Source organism: Hippocampus bargibanti, linkage group LG01 (assembly GCF_051943395.1).
Source record: "Hippocampus bargibanti isolate YZ-2025 linkage group LG01, ASM5194339v1, whole genome shotgun sequence".
Lineage (NCBI taxonomy): Eukaryota > Metazoa > Chordata > Actinopteri > Syngnathiformes > Syngnathidae > Hippocampus > Hippocampus bargibanti.
This window is the reverse complement of record NC_142734.1, coordinates 8457411-8472879: the sequence shown is the minus strand read 5'-3', so window position 1 is coordinate 8472879 and position 15469 is coordinate 8457411. Positions and strand designations below refer to the sequence as shown.

The 15469-nt window shown below is 41.6% G+C and overlaps 1 protein-coding gene across 19 annotated transcripts in view; it reads left to right on the top strand.

Annotated features, from left to right (window-relative positions):
* Nucleotides 1-15019, top strand: part of hspg2 (heparan sulfate proteoglycan 2) — a 96603-nt gene extending 81584 nt beyond the window's left edge. For 12 of the 19 annotated variants that reach the window (XM_088994062.1, XM_088994023.1, XM_088994110.1 and 9 more), the window contains 22 exons: nt 404-516; nt 1460-1607; nt 1693-1809; nt 1950-1967; nt 3944-4028; nt 4099-4243; nt 4324-4426; nt 4508-4617; nt 4698-4806; nt 4885-4983; nt 6734-6955; nt 7330-7574; nt 8144-8315; nt 8453-8575; nt 8831-8887; nt 10137-10212; nt 10300-10378; nt 10640-10687; nt 10914-10984; nt 11066-11149; nt 12778-12881; nt 13028-15019. In XM_088994062.1, the coding sequence (XP_088850188.1) occupies nt 404-516; nt 1460-1607; nt 1693-1809; nt 1950-1967; nt 3944-4028; nt 4099-4243; nt 4324-4426; nt 4508-4617; nt 4698-4806; nt 4885-4983; nt 6734-6955; nt 7330-7574; nt 8144-8315; nt 8453-8575; nt 8831-8887; nt 10137-10212; nt 10300-10378; nt 10640-10687; nt 10914-10984; nt 11066-11149; nt 12778-12881; nt 13028-13200 (2501 nt within the window). In that variant the 3' untranslated portion in view covers nt 13201-15019. The remainder of the gene's footprint in view (nt 1-403; nt 517-1459; nt 1608-1692; nt 1810-1949; nt 1968-3943; nt 4029-4098; nt 4244-4323; nt 4427-4507; nt 4618-4697; nt 4807-4884; nt 4984-6733; nt 6956-7329; nt 7575-8143; nt 8316-8452; nt 8576-8830; nt 8888-10136; nt 10213-10299; nt 10379-10639; nt 10688-10913; nt 10985-11065; nt 11150-12777; nt 12882-13027) is intronic. The other 7 variants (XM_088994029.1, XM_088994158.1, XM_088994150.1 and 4 more) reach the window with 4 other exon arrangements.
* Nucleotides 15020-15469: the final 450 nt, after the last annotated feature.

Genomic DNA, 15469 nt, shown 5'->3' with positions numbered 1-15469 from the left:
TTCCCAAGTTTTTGGGCAGAGGAGCTGAAGGCTCTGTCACCCATCGTGCTGAGACGGGCAGGGGGGGGGGGGGGCACACAGAGGTGGAGGGAGGAAGGGGATCAGAGGGAAGGAGAGGGAATAGAAATTTGAAGAATGTCAGGTAGGTATGGGGGGGGCAAGGTTCTGGATAGCTTTAAATGTATAAAGAAGAATTTTGAAGATGCACATCGTCTGGCAGTGAATGAGCTAATTGAGGGCATTTCAATGGCAATGTGCATAAAGAAAGCTCAGGTCACATGACAGCATGATCGCTTGTTGTAAGGCAGAGCTAAATTCTACCTGCCTCACACACTGGGGCAATTTAAAAAAATCACTGGTGATGGTTCCTCATGGTTTCATTGTTTGTTTGTTTCTTTCACAGCACTCCCTCAAATTTCTGTGTTGCCTGAAACGAAGGAGGTAACTGTTGGGTCTGATGCAGTCTTGCCATGTGTGGCATCAGGATATCCTGCTCCTGAGATCAAATGGTCCAAGGTAACCGAAATTAAAGCTGCTTGATTTGTTTTCTCTGAAAGTACCTGAAATCAAAAGTAGAATTTTAATTTCATTTTATATTCCATTTTCGAGAAGTTTATCAAAACTGACATATTACTTGTTTGTTTATTACATTCCTGATTACATGTTTTTAAAGCAATCAGAAAGCAAAATCCTGCTTAACACCTAGTTTGACACTTAATTGGAAGTGCATTTTTAAAAGTGACAATTAAAAATACATTTGGTATTTTTGAATGATAATATTAAGGACATTACAACACATTGCTCGACTGGTTAGCATGTGTGCGTTACAGTGCAGGGGTCCGGGAATTGATTGCAGTATCGGCATACCTATTTTTATGTTCTGCTTGTGCCTGTGCGCATTTTGTCCAGGGACTCCGGTTTCCTACCACATTCCAAAAACTCATATACCTCATATGTCATGTTCTTATACATATCTTTGGCAGTGGTTAAACTTGGGTGTCTCTGTTGACTGTTATTGAAGCTCGATAACACTCAAGATCACATTTAGAGTTCAAAGAATCTCAAAATAGTGAATATATTTCCAGCGTGGAAACCAAAATCTCTGTCATTGCTCCATTGTTTGTTAGTTTTGTGCTACTCTATGGTATGGAGACATTAGTTGGCAATCAAATGAAAATGGGACATTATGCAAATATGATGTCACTCCCTCTGACGGAACTGCGAAATTTAAGACTCCCACAATGCCTCACTTTGTTCAGTTTTCAGTTTTCCAGTTTCCCTTTTCCACGTGTTCCCTAATGTAGTTATTTCTTGAGTACCTGTTTAAGAATCAAATACCCTCCTTTGTTTTATGATTCATTAACTGTGATTTTTTTTAACACTAACATTGCAGTGAATTTCAAGGAAATATTACATGGCCTACACCCTGCTTTTATGTGTCTATGTCCTCTACCTTTAGCTTGAAGGTGAACTACCTGCAAAGTGCTTCCAGGAAGTAAATGTGCTGACGGTTCCTCGGGTCACGCATAGCGATTCAGGGACATATGTATGCACCGCATCGAACAAACAGGGCAAAGTAGAAGCCTTCACTAAATTGGATGTTCATGGTTAGTGTGTAATGTTTACACGAAGTGGTGTGATGGCAAATTTGGTCGCATGCGTGTCTGACTGTGAGACTGTATCCTATTCCAGAAAGAGTGATGCCATACTTTGCCCAGGAGCCGCTGTCCTATCTCACCCTGCCCACTCTCAAAAACGCCTACAAGGCTTTTAGCATCAAAATCAACTTTAGGCCCGATAATGTTGATGGTGAGTACATGACGTTCTATCGCACAGGAATATTGTAGCCTCTACATTGTTGTCGACCGTATAGCCTCATGTATAATGTCATAACGTCTTGGTCCTTCTCTCCTCCTTGACCACTTCCCATCACCCAATGCGTTGGGAAGGTCTGATGTTGTACGCTGGTGAGTCACAGTGCTTGAAGCTGCAGGAAATGAAGGCCAATGTTGATGCTGCATCCAGCTTTAACGTCTTGCAACAAGCTCAGAGCTGCTGCATGTTGCTTGGTTCTTGTGTTTAAACTGCAGTTATCAAAGTCATTCATCCAGAAACTGATATCAATTTGCAATTAGGAAATAAAATGCTATGTGTATCTGAACCTATATTTGCAATGTATCTGTCATGCTCCGATCGACTTATCGCGGACGCATGCGCTCCCAGCATGTGGAGAAGGATGGCACACTCATGATCTTCAAATGATTGGTTGAGGAATGTGCTTCAGTTAAGTCTTCAACATGGCTCAGCCTGTCACTTTGCCCACCACCGCATGCTGCTTTTAGCACACAGCTTTCAAAAAGCACAGCTTTCAAAAAGCCGTTAATTCATGCACTCAAAACCTCAATGAACAGCGGGATTCTTTCATTTTTAAAGCAATCCTTTGTTAGTTTACTGTGAAGCTCTAGTTTATTCATTCAGTTAGCACACAAGGTTAGTTGTGAACAGTAATCGGCTTGAAGAGATAAAGTGATCCAAAAACAATTAATGTGAGTAGTAATCTGAGAAACATACCTCACCTCATCATTCATCAATCAATAAGCATTTGTTTAAAGGGTCATTGAAAGAAAACAGTCAATCGAAATAAAAAGCAGTTTGTAATATAAAGTAGTGGCGGGCCATGGATTTCATCGCTGGGCCTTCAGTAGTGCTACGTCTGAATCAATCCAGATTGAAAAAAAGTGTGTTGTGATTCACCACAAGTCCATTAGAGGCTACCATTAGCCAGGAAATAACTGACCGACTTTTCTTCATGATGTCAATTTTTTGGGGGAAAACTCCGTCTTGAAAATGACGTTAACAGTCAATCTCAAGAGAAATCCATGTATTCTCCTTCAGCCATTGTGGGTTGGCAAAACTGCTATTAAATCAACACAATGTATTTGCTTATGCAGCTCACTACAATACAGTATGCTAGCTTTAGCCAGTATGCAGTTATCACAAGCGACTTGTGATCAGAGAGGACTATGATTGGCCAGTAAGTGACTAGCCAGTCATAGGGCAATTCACTATATGAACACATTTCTAACATATTTTCTATTTCCATAAACATTGTTTTATTTTCTCGGACTTCCTGTCACATGTCACATCCTGTCCGTCTTTATAAAATCTCTCCCAACAAGCCCCTCCCTTCTTTTCCCTCTTGGCTCTCCTCCTCTGCCTTCCCCTCGGGTCAGGCAGAAACATTTTGCGCCGTCCCAAAGATTAAAGAATCGTTTTGTTTTTACTTTTGATTCCTGCTTCATTAATAATGACCCTAACACATCGTTGTGACATTGACCAGTGCCTTCAAGAAGGCGTTGGTGTACCCATACAACTTTTTGGATTGGTTAAAGCAACAGTTCGAACAACATATTTGATGCGACAGGGCCCTGATTGTGAAGGCATACAGGTAGATTTCTGACCGTGGTAACAGGAGATGGCTGAAATGTGATTGGTTAAAAACACATGTCTGGAAACAGCGCAACAGGGAAAAGGTAAAGAAAGGAAGCTTAAAGACAATTTGGAATTATTTAATATGAATTCATGGACAAAATATAATCAACATCAGTCTGTGATTCAGATATTTTTAGTACAGCAGAGAAGGCTTGATGGTCAGCCATATAAATAAAGTAAACATATTTTTAAGTAACTGATTAATAATGCCTTTGGAAACGGTTAAGTAGTTTATTACAAAAGCTACATTTCAGGTCTGATGAGTGTCCAATGAATAACGGCGATAAAAATATGTTACTGTATTGAGTTATGGTAATTATGTACATATTCATTTTGACTTGTTACCCTTCACATCTTCCCATGTTCTTTCCTGTTCACAGTTTGTGAGTGAATTGAAACATGTATCCAAGTTATTTCTAAATGTATTTTCTGCTTTTTTTTTCATTCCCAGGTATGCTCATTTATAATGGTCAGAAAAGGTCTACAGGAGCAGACTTCATTTCTCTTGGCCTTGTAGGTGGCCGTTTAGAGTTCAGGTCAGTTTGAAAAATTCATTTAAGGTGATTATTGAAGAAGTGCCAGCAGCAAGTTGTTGTGTCGTCATAGGTTTGACGTGGGTTCGGGCATGGCCACCATTCGTGACCCCAATCCTATCAAGCTGGGAGAATTTCACACAGTCGAACTGTATCGCAACCGCACCCTGGGCTCCATCATTGTAGATGGAGGGGAGCCTGTTAATGGCAGCTCACAGGTATCCCTGTTGACGTCGCCACTAAAATAGCATACAGTACATGGAATTTGTGTACCATAGCTGCTCTTTCCTTTCCTCAGGGCAAGTTCAAGGGCTTGGATTTGAACGAGGAGCTGCATGTAGGCGGTTACCCCAACTACACTCTTTTGAGCAAAACTGCTGCCGTCAAGACTGGTTTTGTTGGTAGGAGTTGGAACTCAGTGTCTGGCAAACGTGGTAGGAGTGTACTATATTTATCACTCACCATGACTTGGACATGTGCAGGATGTATTCGACAGCTGGTAATTCAAGGCGAAGAGGTGATCTTCAAGGACATGGACCGCAGCTCCACTGGTGTTACAAACTGTCCCACCTGCAAAGATCGCCCGTGCCAGGTCAGCCTCTGGCTGGCTTCTAGAAGGTCCTGACTGTTTCCTGTCCACATCTCATTTTTTAAAATGATTTCTCCCTTCAGAATGGAGGCAGGTGTGAGGACTCGGACACCAGCTTGTATACGTGCAGCTGTCCCAGAGGATTCACTGGCAGCAACTGCCAGCATCACTCATCACTTCACTGCCACTCCGGTACATGCTAACAAACAAGTGACTGATGCGATCGAGTATGCAACGTCTTTGACCTTTTGTGACTTTGTGGTCTCGCAGAGGCCTGTGGACCTGATGCTACTTGCATTAATCGTCAAAGTGGTCTGGGCTACGATTGTCGCTGCCATCTGGGCAAGTTTGGAAACAAATGCATGGATGGTAAGACAGCAAGTGTCGAGTCAAAATTATTTGCATACAAGACTCCGACGCATTCAAAGAAGTATAGACCACTACTCTACGACTGACAGCCTACACAGATGAGGGACTTTAAATACAACCACGGCTGTGTCTACAGTAATGCACGTAATGTAAAAATGTGACATTTAAAAACAAAGACAATTAAAACAAGACATTAATAACATAAAAAGATAAACATAATCAACACCAAAACAATGCCAAACAGGTCACTGATGGTATAGTGGTACACTTGCCTGACTTGTGCGCAGGGAGCCTGGGATCAGTTCCCGCTCAGTGATAGTGTGGATGTGGGTGTGTATGATATTCATCACTAGGCATTCTGTGCAGTCGACTGGCTGACGTCCAGTTCAGGGTATAGAAACAGACAAAACTGAACTCCCTCTGTGGCTCCACTTAGTCTTCAGAAACTCTAGTCACATCTGCTGGCCCAAAATCAAAAGAAAAGACGACGCTTTCTTAATTCAGGTAATCCAGCAGGCAATAAATGCAATGCTGTAATTGTTAAGGTTTAAACGACAACCGACGTCACTTTTTTGTTTTTTAACTGACATCAGAAAAACGTTTTATAGCATCTAAAATACCCAAAACATGCAGTATGATATTTTTAGTCAAATGCAAAACACCAATAAAAATGACTTAAAGTGTCCAAAATCTGCAAAAAAAATTGAGCTTCGAATTGGGCATTTTCAGAAAGTCCCGCCCCCAGTTCGTGACGTCACGCCAAGACGTCTTGCATTGCGTGCGAATCAAAACAATGGCTTCAGATTCAGAGAATGCTTTCTTGTTACACCTCCAGTTATGAATATGATTCAAATAGTTCTGAAGACGAAAGCATACATGTTTGCAATCGATTAAAGAATTATATGTGCCATTTTGAGGCAACATTGGGGGAAAATCTCTCACCCAAAAAAAGAGGCACAAAATGGCGACCTCCAGTGGCCACCTCCGCTTCCACAGGCTGATCAATTCCTTATATGGAGATTGGATGCCCTCTTCTTGCGGCTTTTGGGTCCAACACGGTTCTCAGACCAAATATGTACAGCAAAATACATTGACGTGATGGAAGGACTGCTACAATGTGTCTTTTTTCAGTCAGGGGGCGGTCCTTTCATGACGTCACGTACGGACTCGTCACCAACTCAAAAACAAGACTTCCTGAATATTCAGAGCGAGTCTTAAAACATAAAATATAGCTATATGCGGTAGAATCTTATTAAAATACGCTCAGTAGAAGTCATTTGAAGCCATTTTACAAATTATGGACACAACTTGTCCGGAGACGTCGGTTGTCCTTTAAGGGTTTCAGCCCACACATAGTGCCAAAGAGAGGATAAATAGGCTCCACGTCACCCGCAACACTCGAGAGGATAAGCAGATTGGAAAATGGAAGAATAGATGAACAAATGCAATGAAAACAGCAAGAGCCCCAAAATGGATCCTTGTAGCACCCCGTATGACAGTGGCACAGATGGGATTCTGAACATGGTCTAAAAAGTCATCCAAGTTGATCTCTAAATGCTTTCACTTTTTGTTTTGAATGGTTCCTCTTTATCTCTTGCAACTTTCATGATTTTCTTCACACATAACGTGAATCACGTTTCAAAACGGAGATATCCTCTACTATATCTATATAGGAATTTTTCATGTGCTGAATTTTACATGTGCTTAAATAAATAGTTGATTTAATACCCTACTCTGTCATCTTCCCTAGGGGAATTGGTCACCACTCCACTGTTTGACGGAGAAGAGTCATACATTTCCTATCCTCCGCTGACCAATGTCCACGATGACCTTCGAGTTGAACTGGAATTCAAACCCATTGACAGAAATGGCCTGATGTTTTTCTGTGGAGGAAAAAAGATGAAAGTGGAGGACTTTGTGGCTATCTCCATGGCGGATGGACATGTTGAGTTCAAATATGAACTTGGCACAGGTAAGGTGGACTGCGTCTTTGAAATTATCGATCTCAAGTGATTTTTTTTTTCTGGAAAGTCAGTCGAACTGTTCAAAGAATAGACCTCAATGCTAAATGTGACCAGTATGATTCGGAACCAATAAGATTTTGAAAGACTTTATATATAAATACATGAAAAGAAGCATGTGCACCAGTGCTTCCTAACAAAGATGAGTTTTTTTCTGTTTATTACCTGGTATGTTTCTTTATTGTGTTGTCAATTGTACTGTTGGAAAAACCGCCGTCCATAAGCTCTGTTTAAATTAATTAGTGGTAGAAAGAAGCAACACCTGTTTCAAGAGACTCATCCAAAGGGTCGTAATCCAAATTTGGTTCTGCATCTTGATTTTCAGGCCAGGCCATCCTTCGCAGTCCACAACCAGTCTCTTTAGGCCAATGGCACAGAGTTGTGGCGGAGCGGATTAAGCAAGATGGTCAACTCAGAGTTGACCATGGCCCAGTAGAAATTACCACTTCTCCTGGGAAAGCCCAGGGTCTCAATATCCACACCTCAATGTTCCTGGGAGGTGTCCCCAACGTGGAGATCCTGCCGAAACCTGCAAATATCAGCCATATGTTTGAAGGTTGTGTTGGAGAGGTAAGTTCTCGCCACGCCAAATTAACTCATTCGCTGCCATTCCAGAATTTAATCGGGAATTGAAAAGTGTGACATGGAGCACCATTTCCAAATTTGTTCGGGTTTTGTTTTTTGTTGCGCAGGGTGCCGATATTGCATTGGTCAGACATCTGCCAATGTTTTTCCCGTCCAATACGGACAGGGCAGTGTTTGCCTTTTGTCCATGTTAGCGCTTTGTTCCATCTTCAGCTGTAGTTAGTGCGCTATATAATTCATTATGTATGTATTGTACTGTATTTTGGACAGATGCCCCCATTTCAAGCTCAAATAACTCCAGACCCATAAAATTTAGGAATTAACTGTTTTGTTTTCTGATGAAAGAAGAGAGTCTAAGGTTTCTTCCGCTGAGTTGAATGTTTATGTAGTCCAAAAACTCAATATTCTGTGGGTCCTGGAATTCAAGTGAGAATGACCAAAACCCTCTCACGAGACTGGACACATCTGGCAGTAAATGGGTTAATGGAAGCCACTGCAGTTTTGCTTTATATGCCAGATTTGGTAACTTTACATTTCCCGCACTTCCTGCTTAGGTCTTAATCAACAACAAGAAGGTAGATCTGTCTTACAGCTTTACAGAGAGTAGAGCGATCCGCAAATGTGTGGATAGAAGCCTTTGTGACCGCCGTCCTTGCTTGCATGGAGGCCGCTGCATGCCCAGTGCTGAGTATGAGTACCAGTGCCTCTGTCGGGATGGATTTGAAGGTTTGTGCTCACAAATAACCTGTCTGCCAAATCCTTTACCAAGTGGAATTACATTCCCATATGTTTGTCTTGATTTTTATTTTATTTTGTTTTTTTGCGCACATTCTACTGCTTGTGATCATTTGCTGACCCTGTAGGTGAGCGTTGCGAGATCCTGAAAGACGTGTGCCTGAGTGACTCACAATGCCAAAATGGCGGCCGCTGCTTGAACGGACGCTGCGTGTGCCGCTCAGAATTCACAGGAGTCAATTGTGAAGAAAGTAAGTATTGAATGGATAGGTACTCTCGCTGTGAGGCGAAATATAGAAAAAAATTGCCAGGGTTTATTTCTTTTGTTGATTTATCACGGCACAAGTTTGACAAAAACAATGTGTGACTCCTTCACCAATGTGAAGCAACAGTGTCTCTCTTTGGTATTTATCCCCCTTAGTGATTCACTTTTTCCGACCCACTATAATCTCATGGCTATATATACCCTATCCCTATATATGTATGTGTATATCCTGCGCTCACAGGCCGCGTCTCCAGCTTCCCAGAGGCCGGGTGGAATTCTGAGGCTAGCGAAGCTAATGGTACAGTATGCGAACATTGAGAGTTACTGATCTGACCGTGACTAACAGGGACCCGTCTGAGGTCGAGAGGCCCCATAACCTCCTGAGACATACCAAACATGTGCCTGCACTCCAATTGGGAGTCACATTGGAAAGCTGGGAAGTGGGAATCCATGCTAAACGCAGCGAGGACCTGCGGATTTTCAGTTTCACATCCTGGAATTCCCTTTATTCTTCATTTTGTCGTGTCCGTTCATATGTGATAATCACTCATGCCTGTTTTTCTGCCTGTTGACAAAGACTAAATAACCGTTCGAATCCAAATGTTAATTGTCCTCTATGTATGCACTTCTATTAACAAATGAAAGCACGGGCTGGCGTTTGAATGACATGTCATGTACTCGGTACTGAATGTTTTATTGTCTGCATGGAGTCACAATTGTTGGTGGTGGGAAATGGAACGTGTCAAACGATGTGATGTAATCGTGCAACGTCATCTGAATGGACCGATCTTTGTCATCATTTGCACATAGTTTGATCACACAGATCACATTGATCAGGGCGAGTATATTTTAACTCATTCACTACCAGACGATGTGCAAAAATATGTCCACTCCAGTGCCAGGGTTTTTTTCATTTTCACTCAAATTGCAGGACATTCAATGCAACGTAAGAAACTAGACTCTCTTCTTTCATCCTAAAAAAGAGTTAATTCCTAAATTATATGGGTCTGGAGTTATATGAGCTTGAAATGAGGGTGACTGTCCAAAATAGAAGGAAATACATACGTATTGGTTTACAGTATATAGCGCTTTAATAACAGCTGAAGCTGGAACAAAGCGGTAACATGGAAAAAAAGGCAAATGGTTCCCCCTCGTGGAAGAGAAAAAAATTACCACAGGTCTTACCAGCGCTGTATCGACACCCTTGCAAGAAAAACCAAAACCCGAACAAATTGAAGAATGGCGCTCCACTTCATATTTTTAATTTCCGAATACATTCGGGGATGGCAGTGAATGAGTTAAAGAGAAATACTGACACTCAAACATATTTTATTGATTCATTAACTGTTGTTCCAAATATTCTCTGTGACTAAATCAAGTGTGCTCCTTTACCATTTACATTTACTGTCTAACCCAGCCTGTCTCACTCACCAGGCCTGAAAATATTTTCCACTGGAGGGCGGCATAATGTTGCGGATGACAAGCTTGCCTGTTATTTCTACGCTATATTGATTTGGGGTTTATTTTTTTGTTCCTATCACACATAGATTCTCCCTATCAGTATGCAGCTCATTTTGACAACAATGGATATATTGCCCTTCCTAAATCCATTCTACATAGACGGTAATACCTTAGTTTTGAGTTGTTCAACTTATTTGCTCTGTTGTTTGTCCTACATAATAATCATCATTCTATATTTTGCATTTGTAGTGCACATGATGCGCCAGAGACGATTGAATTTGAGATCAATACCCTCTCCTCCGAGGGTCTGATCCTATGGCAGGGAGTCGTAAGTCCATCTTTGATTTCAAACTCTACTTATTCCATCACATCATGTGTAAAGAACTGGCTCAGAGGGGGCTGACGTTGATGTAACATTTCACACCATGAATATCAACCATAATGCACTGCTGCTTTTTCATTCACCTCACTGGTTGCCAAATATTTGAACAGGCTCGTTCTGGTTCTTGACTGGGTCATCTGTGGGCATGCTCTGCCTACACAGTATAAATGCATGTTGCTTCTCTAACCTCCCCTCCATTTCCTCCAGGAAACCAATGGCACACTCAATATGCGAAAGATGCATGCTAGTAAAAAGGTATTCACTCCAATACGAGAGACACACTTATGAGTTGACACATTTGGCTGTTTCCACACTAATCATATGTGCACGTCACCACATGATCAGCTTGTCTTTGCATGTCAACAGTGACAATGACTGTAATATCATTTTTGTATGAAAGATGAATGTTGCGATCGTATGCTCCGATGAATACACGGCTTGTTATCCTCATCTCATCTCAAGTAAACAATCTGACCTCCAGGAACATGGGGAACGCGGCAGAGGCAAGGACTTTATCGCTCTGGGAATTCGCAACGGATACCCCATGTTCAGGTTTGGCCGTGCAGTTCTGTAAATATACTTGACAGTTTTGCTTTGACTTGAAGTCTTTCTTGATGATTTATTGATCTCCAGTTACCAGTTGGGCAGTGGAGAAGCTGAGATCATCTCACGGCAATCCATCAATGATGGCAAATGGCACAAAGTTAAAGCAGTCAGGTAGATTGCATTTCTGTTTGCGTCAGCATGTGCACGGTTTGTAACTTTGCTATGTTTTGAAAATTTCAATTGTAAAATGTGGAATCAACTGCAAACTGACACAGCTGCTTTTGTTTTGAAATACATTGTGTAAAATAAGTAATAATTTAACATATAATAATAATAATAATAATAATAATAATAATAATAATAATAATAATGAAAATAATAATAATAATTGGATTGGATTGGATATGCCTTTATTAGTCTCACAGTGGAGAAATTTACATTTCACAGCAGCAAAGTGATGAAAGGAATGAAAGTAGAAAAACGAAATACATGAGCTGCTGGAAAGGCAGCCACTGTCGCGGCGCCGTCTTGAAGTCAAAAGAACAAAAAAAAAATAATAATAATAATAATAATAATAATAATGTTACTCAAAGGACAGCATGATGACCTTCAGTGCCAGCTGCAAATTGCAGTCTGAAATGACGTATGGTGAAAGCAAAATCCAATTGAAAATAATAAGTTAAATCATGTACAAATTGACGCTGTGAAAGGCAGATGAAGCTAAAGCAGGACAATAGCTAAGAAAAAAAATGTCCAGTCAAATGTCCCTTAGTCACAAAAAAGACTTGTCTAACAAAGACAAGGTTAAGTGCAGTTTCCAAAAAGAGACTATCATAATCCATACACACGTAGGCGTAATTGTTATTATGGACGAACACTACAAATTGTCGTCAGTGCCTGTCAATGCCGGACCCGCCGGTGGACACCATCGATAAGGGATGCATGTCAGAATCAGAATCAAAAAGCCCCACAGTGGGGAAATTGTCAAGCTGAAGAAAGTGTCCTATAGGACCTTTTTGGCACATGGGACTCTGGAGGCAGCTCGCATGGACTGCCAGGAATGCAGTTTCAGCCATCATACAAGCAAAAAAACAGGGCGTGTGAGCAGCCTGATTAGGATGCCCACCGGACGCCTCCCTGGTGAAGTGTTTTGGGGATATCCAACGAGCAGGGGGCCTCAGAGATGACTCATGACACGCCGGAGAGATAATGTCTCCCAGCTTGTCTTGGGATCACTCCAGAAGAGTTGCATGACTTGTTGCAAGGCAACTGTGTGCTTCCCTGCTAAGGCTGCTGACTTTGCGACCCGATCCTGTCACGTTTTGCGAGGTGGTGATGGCGGGTGCGGATCCCAAAAAGCAGGCAGGAGGGAGCAGGAGGTTGTTTGACAAATTGTATTAAAATAAAGGTCAGCAGGAACAAAATGTAAAACATCAAAATCATCTGAACAGAAAAAATACAAAGTATCAAAAGAAAACCAAGTGTAAAAGTCCGCCAAGGTTAAACAAACACATGCACGGCATACACAATGCATGCAACAAACATGCAGCAAACAATGAACTGACACCGGATGGTCGTGCGGGTGTCCTTTTAAGTGTCAGTGATTAGAACGACCAGCACCTGCGAGGCTCCAGGCAGGGCTGACGTCGCTACCCGTTGGTCGCCAATCTGATCGGGACGACCAGCACCTGTGCAGGCGGGGCCGACAGCGCCCCCCGTTGGTCGCCAACCAGATCATGACAGATCCATGGTAGAAATGGCACAGTAATACAAATTGTGCTGGTTTTCTTGCCGTGCAGGACTGGAAAAGACGGCTACATCCAAATCGATGGAGGAACTGCACTCCATGGACAGTCAAAGGGAAAAAGCATCATGGTCAATACAAAAGGCCCTCTTTACCTAGGTGAGTGGACTTCATGGTGACCTGCACAATAACAGTCAAGCCTCCTCCACCCTGTCCGCTACATTCCACCCCACAAAATGTGAAATCCAAAATATCGAAAGGGGACAGTCATGACTGGTTAGTGAACGTGTATGCTTGTATAACAGGTGGAGCTCCAGACATGGCGGCCATGACAGGAGGGAAGTTCTCCTCTGGAATGACGGGATGTGTGAGGAATCTGTCCCTGATAAATGCCCGGCGAGAAAGTCAACAGGCCCGGACCATCGACCTGCAAGGCCATGCAGCTCACGGTGTCAGCGTGCAGCCGTGCACATCATAGACACAACACACGTGTGCAAAGAGAAACTCGCAAATACTCATAGGCAGTACACAAAAACACACATCAAGACTGTGGAGTGATTTTTATCGACACTCATAGAGAGAGACTGACGCACGTAGAATCCTACACAAACGTGGTGCTTAGCTGCTACCAAAAATCAGACCTTGCGGTAAGATCTTGGAAACCAAAACAAATCAAACAAAATTGAAAAAAAAATCTCTTCCTCCTTTTTTTTTAAGTCTGGAAGGATAACATGCAGTTTACATACCTTGAGCAGTAGTTTTAGCTCTGAGAAATCAGATATTATGGAGTTGAAGAAGTTTTTACAGCACTGAATTTCTATTTATATGCATATGAATATCTATAATATTTGTGGGTGGGGGCGGGGACTTGCCAACTAACCATTACTGCACTTCTTAGAAATTATTCTGTCATCTAACACTGCTTCTCCAAAAGTTTGGCTTGAGGGTGTTTGTTTTGCTGTTGGGGACAGAGCGGGCGATCGGAGCACGTTACAGTTCCACGATACACAACTCGGGTCATCAGCAACAAAAATTGGCCGCCTTTTGACATTAGTTTTGGAGCACTTGTATTGTCACTGTCTGTTTTGGGTTTTTTTTTCCAACACAAAAAAAAATTAAAACTTGGTGCTAAATGACATCAGACACTAGCATATATCAGAGGCTGTAGTCGTGGTTATTTTTCCTTTTTTTCTCTTTTCAAGGTCACTTAGATTAATAAATGATATCAAGGATGTAATATTATTTTGTCACTGTAACCGTAAAGTAAAATCAAGTTATCCGACACAAGATAGCCTGGTTTTTGCAAGAAACCAAATAAAGTGGATTGCCTGATTTTAAAAAGAAGGAAAATGGTTTGTCTCCACTTATATTTACTTCAGTGTTTGCTACTGGGTTTCACAATGAAACGATTGGATGTTTTTGACACCACAGCCTTGTTGAATTGAGTAGATCTAAAAAAATAGAGTGTTGTATGATCTCTGTCGCTTTTGAAAGCCACTTTTATCAGTCAACAAGGTGTGCCCGTTATCCCAAAGGTGCATTGAAATGTTTTGTTCTTGTGATGCTTTAGTCAAACGGAACCTTCGGTGCCAAATGTCAGGCTGTTTTTTTTGGGGGGTGAGCCACTGTGAACCGTGTGCCTTCGATCAGGAAGGCTCTCCCCCTTTATGTTATCATTATTTTTTTTTAGAGAACATGTTTTTTGCTTAAATGTTTAGATGAGCACCATTGTGTAAGTTAGTACTGCTTCATTCTTATTTATTCTTTGCCTACTTTCACTCTGTAGATTTAGCGTACCCCCGCCCCCCACTCCTCCGGGTGGCACGTGTTGCCTGCATAGCTGCCTCAAGGTTGAGCACATGCCCCAATTTGCTCCCAGAAATTTTATTATTTTCAGCATCAGACTACAAACTTTGATTATAAATTTGCAGCAAATTGCCGCTGTGTATTTTTTAGAATGTGAATATGTGATGATATGGGCAAAGAGTCCAGACTGTGGTCCAGTTTGGATGCTTTCAAGCTAAGTTCTAAAACTGGATTTTCATACAGTATGTACACTGTTGCTAAGTGGAAGCATTGTCATGTGTTTTTTTGGTCATTGATTTGACCTCATAATAAAAGGTGCACTTTTAGGCAATATTTTCCCCCTGAACTTTTGATGCATTGGCTCAAGTGATCAAATTTTACCACATCGTATATTGTTTATGTCACGATAACCCAATGACGCAGTGTTGAAGCGACGTGCACCTACCCTTTGTGTTTCTTAAATAAAAACAAAATTCATGTGCTGTTTGTGATATTGTGATCTTTATTTTGTCACCTGGGCGTTGCTGTTTTCCCTCGATACATCCCACCCTCTGGGAAGTCAGAATATTGTCCCCAAGCATATTTGGAAGTGCGATTTAGTGTTTGATTTCAGGTTACACCCATTTCAATTCACTCTTTTTACCAACTTCATTATCTTGCATTGTTAATAACACTGAAGAACCACGGGTTCACTTCCTGAATGAAGAATCCAGACTTCTGCATATATGGCTACGTGATCCGTAAGTGAAGTACAGTTAAGAATAGTTCAGTGAAAGTTGATCTGGACAAGTTCAAAACAATGGAGAGGACATCACAGATAGCTGTAGACGCTTTTCGCGTCGGACATCCTCGTCTCAAATGGGGAGAAATTTTAAGTTGGGCAGTTTAATCAAATGTTTAGAATTTTGCTTTTCTAGAAAGTTGCTTTTCCCACATTATTC